This window comes from Sinocyclocheilus anshuiensis, unplaced genomic scaffold (assembly GCF_001515605.1).
Source record: "Sinocyclocheilus anshuiensis isolate Anshui unplaced genomic scaffold, SAMN03320099.WGS_v1.1 scaffold1968, whole genome shotgun sequence".
Lineage (NCBI taxonomy): Eukaryota > Metazoa > Chordata > Actinopteri > Cypriniformes > Cyprinidae > Sinocyclocheilus > Sinocyclocheilus anshuiensis.
The window spans coordinates 29,250-40,721 of NW_015555840.1; the positions used below are offsets into that span (position 1 = coordinate 29,250).

Genomic DNA, 11,472 nt, shown 5'->3' on the forward strand with positions numbered 1-11,472 from the left:
AGATGCTGTGTTCTGCGCAGTGGAGCTGCTGACCCTGATTGCAAACATTTAGTAAAATAAACATTCATAATCAAGGCATAATCTGCAATATTGATTAATCAGTGCTTCTCAACTGGTTTTGCTTCAGGATAGAGATTTTATTACATAGGATATCTAATGGAAACCTAATATAACACAAACATACAAACCTTTTGTCTTCTACCAATGACAGATGAATTGGCATCAAAATTTTGTTGCGTTTGATTGGAAGCGTGGTTTTTGAAAAAACAAAATATAAGTCTATTGGTTTTGCTATCCTAACTATGTGCAAATATAATGTTATGCAAAATATTATTTGCATTTAACGTTGTTTCCCATACTGCACGCAAACCTATCCGAATATATCAAAACCCATTTTTGGATCGTGACCCACCAGTCGAGAACCACTGGACTAAAACCAAACTAAAAGCATACACTGATGCTGATACGCTCTTGTAAAGTTCAATCACTTGATTCAGATAACAGAAATAAAACCTTCTGACATTAAAAAAAAATTACACACAATCTAAAACCAGAGATCTGATTGAAGTGGACTTCTGTAAAGGTGAAGCGTGTAATTTTCTTGACGCTACAAAACGTTTTCCAACTCCAATCCAATCTTTAATCAAGCACACTTGCTCGGACCTGCTCATCGTATCATCGTCATCTGAATCACAGAAGCTTGTGGTGTCCAGTTCACTGCTCATCACTGTGGTGGCACTCTCATAGCCAGCCAAGTGTCTGTCCATACGGGACTGTCCATTCATACGTGGCCCTGAGACAAAAAGAGAAGGAGTACAGCAAAATGAACATAGACTGCTTTGTCAACATATTGAAATACTATTGACATAATTGATAAAAAAAAATTATTAGGCAACGTCAATCAAGCAACACAGGAGACAGAACAGACCATGTTGATCCAAGCTCTCTCTGGGTCGAGGTCTCTCTCTCCTGAAAGACACGACTGACTCCGTCTCTGTCTGATCATCTAAGGACTCCAGGCTGCCTGCAGTGTTGGGACTGAGCGCACACACACACACACACACACACACACACACACATAATGCAATGATTTATATTCAAGACACATCTGTACATCTTTGCATGCTGAGCGAACCTTAAATTTTTAAAAGCCAGCTGCCTCTAGCAAACCAATCTCAGATGAGAAATTGACAGCATGAGACCCTGGGGGAAAATCACATTCTTAACAAATATATTTGACTTATTTCCAGTCAAAAAAAAATCTTAGAAGATAAATTTACCTGAAAAGCCAAAACTGCTTTTAGATGTTCATAGAATTTATCTTGAATATAAGTAATTTACCATGCTTCATTAGCATTTTTTTTTTTACAAATTTTATCCCGCAAAGCAAATGTTTGACATATTTTGACTAATCTATGATACAGGCTGTCTGTCTTGAAAAGCAAATAAACAAACAAGTGAGTTTCCCTTCGAGTAAAGCTCCCATTCGACAACTTATAATATGAGAAAGTGTATTTTAAGGGATGGAGAGAGAACTGCTGCAGATAGCAACCGCAAAATGACATTCAATGGTGCAAAACAGACATGCAGATTAACATACTGGAAGGAAGGGGGTCTGGAGTCTCCAATGCCCCCCGTCCTCTCGGCAGGAGGTGGAGGCAGGGGAGGAGGGGGAGGTGAGGGCTGAGACTGGACCTCTACCGGAGGAGCTGGGGGTTCGGCTGCAGGGGTATCTGAGGACACCAGCTAACAGAAAGAGAGAAGATTGGTGTGAGAGTGAATGTGATCCATAAAAAACAAGGAACTAAAAAGGACTATGGGAAAAGATCTAATGACAATAATAACAAATAATTTTTTACCCAACACATACTCGTGGAGCTCATTCAAAAGTGTAAACTGATCACACAATGCTTCAGGTCAAACATATCCAGTGTCTGGGCTTTACGTAACTACAATTTAAATGAGGACCAAGTTGGAGAGGTAAATAGCTGCAAGCAGACAGGAAACTCTATTCAGCTCTGTTCGAGGCCATCAAGCTTTTTGAAAAGCTTGAATAGAAGCGCAATAGAAATTTTCACTTAACGAGAAAAGTAAAAACATCAACAATCTTCACAATCTGCAACAAAACACTGTATGCTAAAGCATAAAAAGAGTCAAAGCCATGTACTTGAGATACGAAAGAAAAATCAGATGCATTATAAGAGGCCACATACAGTATCATTGTAAGCCCTTCTCCTTACTTCATGCTAATGGATGCTAGGTTATTGTACACTCCTCCTCAAGGGACCTAGAGCTATCCTGACGGTAGTCTACTATTTCCATCCCAGAGGGTCTGGTTTCATCCAAGCCTTTTTAAGCACCTGCTTTTCTTTGAGGGCTTTTAGATGAGGCTGGATTTCAGTCTTTGTGTGAAGGGCCTGACACACACTATTGGTGCTCTTTAAAGTTTCACTGTGACAAATCAAAACAGACGTGTCGCTACAGGGATGACGAGCTTCAGCGAGATTTAGTGAAATGGTGCAGTTTGCACTTATAAAACCGAGAACTGTTATGTCACTATTAAGCATCATATTACAGTACAGTAAAATATATATATATATATATATATATCGTTTGGGGGAAAAGCTACTGCTGAATGACAGAGAGAACTGGAACAGGAACAGTTCTTACCCAGGAGACAACTCTTCCATTGAAGCATGGCAGCTTGGCACTGTCGTCTGAGATCTCCTCCTTCACCACCCTGGGCAGACACAATTACCAAAGAGAGACAGAATTAAAATGAAGGAACACACATTTTCACAGATTTATGAATTTATACATAAAATGCATGTATCTAGGCTATTTTGACTTTACTTATGGTATGGACTTAACGTATATACTTTTTAAAATATATTAAGAAAATATGTGCTTGCACATAAAAAAATTTTTTTTTTAAAAACTCACTGTCACAATGCTGATATTTAATGTTAATATCCCAATTTTATATTATATTCTGTTCCCTGGCTCATGTCCCTCCTAAAATATATGACTATGGAAATATTTGTACATTTGAACTCTAATGTAATACAACACACATCTCGTCCACAAGGCGCACAATCTGAGGTGAATTCATGTCTGCAGAACAGTAACAGGGCTCAGCAATAAGGATTTTTTTTTTGTCGACTAATTGAGCCAGTAGTAGTAATTTATTTTCTTACCCAGTCAACAATTCTCACTGGCCAGACCACAAAAGACTGCTCAAAAGACTGCATTTCTGCTTGAAATATTTATATTACAAAAAGAAAATAAGCAAGTTCATAAACACACAAACAAAAAATATACGCTGCTATTCTAAAGTTTAGAGTCAATATAATTGTTAAATTATTCCTTTTATTCAACAAAGACACATTAAATTGATCAAAAGTGACAGTACAGACATTTATAATATAACAAATGTATAATATTATGAAACATCTCTATTTCAAATAAAAGCTGTTCTTTTGAACTTTTTATTCATCAAAGAATCCTAAAAAAACAATATATTGCAGTTTCCACAAAATAATAATAATAATAAAAAGAAATGTTTCCTGAGCACCAAATTAGCGTGTTAGAGTATTTTCTGAAGGATCATGAGACACTGAAGAATGCTGAAAATTCATCTTTTTGTCATTACAGAAATTAATTACATACATTAAAATAGAAAACAGTTACTTTAAACTGCAATAATATTTCACAATTTTACAGTTTTTACTGTATTTTTTATCAAATAAATGCAATCTTGGTGAGCATAAGAGACTTCTTTCTATAAAAAAAAAAAACTGACCCCAAACTTTTGAACAGTAATGTACATGCATTCTTACTGATGCTGCCAAGACTCAACACAAGACAGTTTTCCAAATCTGACAAAATCACATCTATTTTAGCCAACTAGATAACATTATGTTGTTGACAATTCAGCAGAACTGTCATTGCCATAACAATGTAGAATACAGCACTGAAAAACAAATGTTTAAGTTTGCAAGTCATAACAATGGATGTACACGATCAATGAATGTCATATTTTTAGTAGCAATGCAGCACTGGCAGCACATTATGCCAAAATTTAATTAGAGTTAGGCATTTGAATATGTATCAGCAATATAACAGTGATGCTTGCCTTAGGAAACACTACTAATAGTTATATTAATAACTTTTAATTAAAAGAATGAATCAGTTTTATAGTCTTCTCTGCACAAACCATTGCTACACTGTAAACAATCCAATTAACACAATGTTGGAAGGGCAAAAATATTTAAGTTGAGTTAATTTTATTGCTTGGGCTTAGTTGAGAGGACATATTATATTAAGTCTACACAAATATATTTGAAAAACATTGAATGAACGGTTATTTTCAAATCCAGTCAACAATTAGCTATGCTAATGTTGACTAAACTAATAAAAACTAATCCAGCCAACGCTGAGATCGTTCTGCACGTGCATGAGCCTGAGTGACTTCGCGGGAGAAACAGTGCCATCTTGTCAAGTTCACGAGTCAGGTAATGCCGAGTTCACACTGCATGATTTTCAAACTCGTCGGATCGCCGTTGTTTTCACACTGCGGAGGCAATATAGAAATCCTGGCCAGGACGCATCCTCGGAAAATGGCACGTATGGTCACCCTACACTAAATAAATGTTATTTTTAGACTAAATTTATCGACAAAAACATACAGCATATCCGATGTTTTTGAGTGGATATTTAGAAGTGTTCTATAAGTCGTGTGTCCGAAGAAAAATGAATATTTAGGCTATGTTAAATGTATGTCAAGGTATGCGTCAGGTAAGTGGAACTGAATTTGTACTTAGACTGAATTTATCAATACTTGTATATTAAAAAAGGTATAAACGTATTATTTAAAACGTATATATTTATACACAAATGTACAACATATATAAAAACATCGAATAAGCGTTGTATGAATATGTCTGAGGGAAATGAGCTGTTTAAGTGAAGGGAACGTGGTCTTTCTTCTGGTTTAATCCATAAAACACAATGTCAAAGCTGTTACTATAACAATTTTAGCTTTAATTTTGGCATGTTGTATGGTATTGTGTGTTTCCGTGATGTTAAAAGATATGAAGAGATCGCGCGGCCTCTCTCTTTTATAAGCCATTGATTCTTACAACGAAAGGTGTAATGTAAACCACAGTAATACGCTTATTTGAAGTTAACATGGGCGTGTTGAATGGGTTTTTGCGTGTGCAAACTTCTGCAATTGTCCTGTGAAGTTAAAGTCGACATTAAACATGACTAACAACCAGGCTCTTTTCAAACGGGGCGGATTACACGGCGTTTCTGGTCTCGTGAAGGCGCTTCGTGTCACTACTGGTATTTATCAACAGCAGGCAGGCATATTTTGATATTATTTTAATGCTGTTTAAGGTAGACTTATAATATGAAATGTGCATGTTCTGTTACAAATCCGTGCAACTAATGAACAGTCAGCATCAATGCTCCCTGTGTTGTGCGATGGATTGAGATTTTTTTTTGTGCCAAAAAAAATGGTTGCTCTTCTGTTTCATCACAAATTTAATTAACTGGTATTACATTTTAAATAATTTAAAAGGCATCATTTCATGAGATAAACTGTACTTTATTTCTCCATCAGGGTGTGGCCAAAGGTTTCATTGGTGCTTTCTCATCATTGCAAGTTTTCAGATGCTGGCCAGTTACTTCTTCCAAGGCTCCAAACACTGCCATGTGATCAGACCACTCCACTACAACTACATAGTGTGTGTGTGTGTACTTTCAACAGGAAGACTTAAGGTAATATGTGGAAAAGTTTAGAGTTTTTTACTACAATTAAAATGTGCTTTATTGTTCTCAGTGGCATCTACGCTAATATTAGACTGTCTCATTCTTATTCCGAGGTCACTGTAGCCACCAGATCCAGTCTGTATCCAGATCAGATGGTGGATTAGCACCTAGAGACGACCTCTACAGCCCTAAATGTCAGCAGAGACCAGGACAACTAGATGAGCCCCAGAGACAGACCCCCTCCGAAGACCTCATCACCTAGACAGCCATCGGGACAAGACCACACTATTGTGAACAGTAGTAATATTTGTAAATGTCTGTTTGCAAACATTTTGTTTAACTTGTTTAGTCTTTTTTAAGTTCATTAAACAAATGTTTAAAATAAGTAAAATAAATAAAATAAATAAATATTTTAAAATAAATAAAATAAATTAATTAAAATACATTTTCCACAAGTAATAAGTTAAAAAATTAATAGTTGTATTACAAATGTAATGTTGGACAACTGGAGCACTTTAAAGGGATAGTTCACGCAAAAATTTAAATTTGATGTTATTTTATTGACCCTCAGGCCATCCCAGATGTCAGTGACTTTTTTTTCTTCAGTAGAGAGAGGAGTGCGCAGCGGTAAAACAAAACATTTGAGCATGTTAAGGGCCCAAAAACCTTGACGAAAAATAATAAGAAGAATCCTTAGAAAAACAATAGGTCCCTGCACCCCTAATGGCTTGGGCCCTAATAATAATAAATGGAGCAAAAAAACTGTCAATTGAGCTGAATTTGTCAAAGAACCCAGAATATTCCTTCAAGTGTTGTACGGTATATGTTTATTTGACTCTCAAAAGCCGGCAGCCAGAGACGTGCCGTTTATGAATTGTAATGTTTTCAAAGACAATGTTTTCACCTAAAAATTTCCTTTACTGTTCAATTGAAGAAAAAAAAAGTAAACTTCATCTTGGATGGCCTGAGGGTGAGTCAATTAACAGCAAATTTTCATTTTTGGGTGAACTATCCCTTTAAGCCTGCATGTTTAGTCTGTATGACAAATGTTATAAATGCAGATTGTTATTAAATAAAGGATATTATGTGTTGTAATGTGTGTGTTTTAGTGATTGATAGACATCAGGTAATAATTTTCTTAAACTTAATATAAAATATAATAACTAGTTCCACAGCAATTTCTTATGATGCCCAAATAATAAATCTTAGTTGAGGTAACATATGAAACACATGGAGTGAATGGTTATATTTTAATTGACACAATTTGCTGTATTTTTCTAAATGTTTGACCAATTAAATAATTTTAGTTGAATGGACTATAAAACTATTTCAGTAAAGATTGAGCCAACTAAAAAATAACAATTCAGGCAACACTTTGAAGACAGAAATTGACTGAAAGTAACATTTCTGTGGAACTTGTTACTAAATAATAATTAGTTGAAACAGCTTGAAATTTTTTACAGTGTAGTTCTTATCTGCAACCAAACAAACATTTGACTAGATGATGCAACTCCACAACAATTTCACAAAGCACTTCCTAAAAGCAAAGCTCTCCTGCACTTTAACGCTTGTGAAACAATCCCACCCCCAAACCCTCTAATGACGCTAATTAAGCCCAACATCTGTACTTGAAAAACAACTCTTGACCTCTAACACAGCCCACACAAACGGATTTTAACAAAAGCTCTTACAACATAATGAGTTGTGAACTTATTAAGACCCTGTTACAATTCGGCCCAGCAGCCATTTGGATATTTATTTTAATTTGGACTATTTGCACTTAACACAGTAACAGGAATAAAACTGCACTGAAATCTGGTCTGTACTCTTAAGGGGATAATTAAAAAAACAGCAGAGAGAATGTAGAGGAGGCCTGGAGAAACCAAGGGATCCCCTGCTCCTCTCTCTCTCTCACTCGCTTTCTATTGATTCTATCCCAGACACTAGCAAATGGTCCGTCACCAGTCTCCAACCATATCCCTCCCCAAACACAGAACAACCCCAGCCACAGCCACACACAGTCAGACTGACAGCTGGCCCTACACACTGCAAATCATCACTGCAGCATCACAGCACCGCCTGCTCTCTGCCCCACTCCACTACCGTATCAGCTTACATCCGCATCCAACGCCGTTCAACAATAATACACACACGTCCACCCTTTTGCACAATAACAAAAACGAGACATTCACAGCCTTTCATTCAAAGCAGGAAAGAAGAAACGATCAAGTCTGCAGATTTCACATTCCCGGTAAAATCCAGAATAATCAGATCCCAGTAATGTAGTTACATCAATTCAGCACTATTTTACTTGAATATAAGACACAGCTGGCTGACATTTTGGCTGCAGGGCTAAAAAAATTGATAATTTGCAAATCCCTTTACCTGTAAAACCATGTTAGCTCCACTCTTATGATGAAAATTTGTTATTGTTAATGAGAAAGTCAGAACAGACTTGTTGCTCTTGTTTTATGGTCTAAATCCATATTATGAAAGCCATTTCTGCCACAGCATAAAACAATTTGAAAGGTAATTGTCACATTTTATCTCACAATTTGGAGAACTGTAAGATATCAAATCAGAATTCTGAGAAAAAAGTCAGAATTGCAAGATATGTACTCATAAATGTGAGATAAAAACTCGGAATTGTGAGGAAAAAGTCAGAATTCTGAGTTTATTTCTTACAATTCCAAGATTTATTTTCTTCTCTCAGATTCTCTCAGACTCCAACAGCACTTAAAATAGTTGACATGCAATATAAAAAAAATACAACAGATTAATGTTTATTTGTTTTAGTGTGGCTCTACATTTACAGTGCTTCAGGTGAATGTCTTTGATTCATATCAAAATGAACATAAGTGTAAGCTGTCAAATTGATGGAGTATTTACAGTCGGTTGAGAACATCCAAATTTGCTAAGATTACCACAGACATTCCAGTAGCATCTGGAGAATGCATAACTGACAAGTACGTGGCTAAGATTTATTGGCTGGTATTCTGTCCATGGCAGGACGATTCAGGCCAAATATGCAGTCAAAAACAAAGAACTCCACTCTTCAAAAAAAAAAAAAAAAAAAACACCGGCAAGACAGCAGTGGGACACTAAAAACTTGGCCTGTATGCAATGAAATGAGGGAAAAGATGAGAATTTCACTACACAAGGAATATGAGATCTAAAGTGTAGGTAGAAGACAGAATAGCTACAAATTACAAACTACCAAAAGTTTGGGGTTGGTAAGATTCTTCTAGAATGTTTTGTTTGTTTGTTTGTCTCTTATGCTCACCAAGATACTTTATCAAGTTTAGATTTGATAAAAAAAATACAGCAAAACGGTAATATTGTGAAAATTATTACAATTTAAATTTTTTATATATTTTAAAATGTAATTTATTCCTGTGATGGCAAAGATCATTGTCACATGATCCTTCAGAAATTATATGATAATATGCTGATTTGGTGCTTATTATCAATGTTGAAAACTGTGTTGCACTTTTTTATAATGAATAAATTAATAGTAAGTTAAAAAATACAACATTTATATGAAATCTAAATCTTTTGTAACACTGTAAAATACTTTATTGTCATTTTCGATCAATTTAATTTATTTTTTTAATAGTACTGACCCCAAACTTTTAACCGGTAGTGCATATTAAAAACTATTTAAGAAATTATACATCTTAGATCATAAATCATACATCAGCCTTAAGAGAATATGACTATATTTCATATCAAAACGTTGCTCAAAGGTACACAAACAGTTTCATACAACACAACTAATTTATAGACGAGGTATTTTTCATTTAGCCTATACCTGCAAAGCCAGACTGCAGAAACTGATCAACTCTGTCGAGACATTTGGACACACAATGTTCCTTTGCAGTGATGCCTTGATACAACTAGACCACCCAGACCAGTGTCCTTCTCGTGGAAAACCCTTACCTAACCCTCACAACAACATCTGACACAACATACACACAGATTTATTTATTACACATAAAAGCGCTCCTTTGTTCTGGCTATTCGTGCACATCTTTGTGTGTTTTCCCGCATTCACTCACCCGAAGTCCTGGTCCATAGACTTGAAGAAGAATTTGTAGTTCGGCTTGTTCAAGACCTGTTTAAAATCCAGCAGAGTGATTTTCTCAGCCGCTATGGGAATCTTCACCAAGTACGGCGTCTCCTCTTCGTCAATGTGATAAATTATTTTAGTCTCCGCCATGTCTCCCAACTCAACTCAACTTTCCCGTTGTTCTACGAAAGTATGGAAGAGGCAGCAGCTATGCTGCTAATGTTAGCCAGCGCTCCGGAGAGAAGGGGGTTGAGAAAACTCGTCTAGACCACAATACTACTATCCAATAACACTGTCCTGACTAGCGCATCCAGCATAAACAAAGAAAACAACGCTATTGTTTCTAACTTTTGGTGTCTTGAACGCTCAAAACTGTCATGATTTCTGTTAAAATGTTACAAACACACCTACAACCAGCTACTCTGTAACAACATTTCCCTCGTACAAAAACACATGGGGGATTTGAAATACTTCTCGGCTCGGGCCAGCGAGGCGTGTGACGAAAGAGAGGCGCCCGCAGGCCTTCCCACTGGTCCGCTTGTACTGGGGCATGTCCAAATGAGTGCTTTTGTGGAAACTTACTACTGTAGGTAGGAATTTTGTTTCATCCCAGTGAATAGAATCTTTTGAATCAGTTCACTAAAAGATTTGTTTACGAACACTTTCTGCAGGTTACGCCAGTAGGTGGCAACTGTTGTGTTACTTATAAGTAAAGTGAATCATTCACTCAACCATTTCACCAAATCGTTAATGTTGTGTTGTGTTGTATTACACACCGCTCTGAGCCTCGCTCATATTCAAAACCGACTGGTTGTGTGGGGCCATTGAAATTAATAAAACCCACCCTCAAGGTCTTGATTGACAGACTGTATTAGGCGATGGAAATGCAAGTGCAAATGGGATTGCGATTCCATTTGAATTTTGTGAGGGTTGGAGCAGCACGCGGAGAAAGTGAAATAGCAAATGGGTGATTTTCTATTGCTATTCCAAAATGACAGAATCATAAGACGTTGGAAATGCAACTGCAAATGGACTTTGTGTTTCCATTTTAAATTTGTCAGATATGTTACATACACGGAAAAGAAAATGGAAACACAAATGCACGATTTGCAATTGCGTTTGGATTAGGTCTATGTCACAATGTGTGCGTCCACAAATTGAAAACGCAATTCCAAATAAAATTTGCAATTCCTTTTGAATATTGTCCGGAATATCATTCCATAGGCTACTATAGTCAAGCATTGAAGACAGGAAAACAGTCACGCGAAAGACAATGAATCTAAATGATAGCGATTCGTTCAAAACATGATTTTATATTTTTTGTGATACTTTTTTTCATGTATATTTACAGTATAAAAGCCATTTACTAGCCTATTGGAAATGACATATGTCGAGTTTTTGAGTTGGTCTATTTAATAATGATATGACAAATTGTTTTCGATAAAGTTTATTTTCCCATTCTGACAACTTGTGACAAACATGATACGTTGTCACAAAATCTATGTCTGTTAAATCACTTTTTTTCAATCAACTGAATTGATAAGGGCATTATTTGGGCGGCATTATGCAAATATTTCCACATAGTGAGGTAGATATGTGGGGGCGTGTTAGAACGAGCCGTTTTAGGG

General features: G+C 36.2%; 1 protein-coding gene across 1 annotated transcript in view; it reads right to left on the minus strand.

Annotated features, from left to right (window-relative positions):
• LOC107675505 (segment polarity protein dishevelled homolog DVL-2-like) overlaps nt 1–10,398 on the minus strand; it is a 15,829-nt gene extending 5,431 nt beyond the window's left edge. Inside the window, exons 1-6 of the mRNA XM_016469887.1 lie at nt 9,834–10,398; nt 2,671–2,740; nt 1,601–1,746; nt 929–1,038; nt 664–793; nt 18–34 (exon numbers count right to left, since the gene is read on the minus strand). Coding sequence (XP_016325373.1) covers nt 18–34; nt 664–793; nt 929–1,038; nt 1,601–1,746; nt 2,671–2,740; nt 9,834–9,994 — 634 coding nt within the window. The 5' untranslated portion in view covers nt 9,995–10,398. The remainder of the gene's footprint in view (nt 1–17; nt 35–663; nt 794–928; nt 1,039–1,600; nt 1,747–2,670; nt 2,741–9,833) is intronic.
• Nucleotides 10,399–11,472: the final 1,074 nt, after the last annotated feature.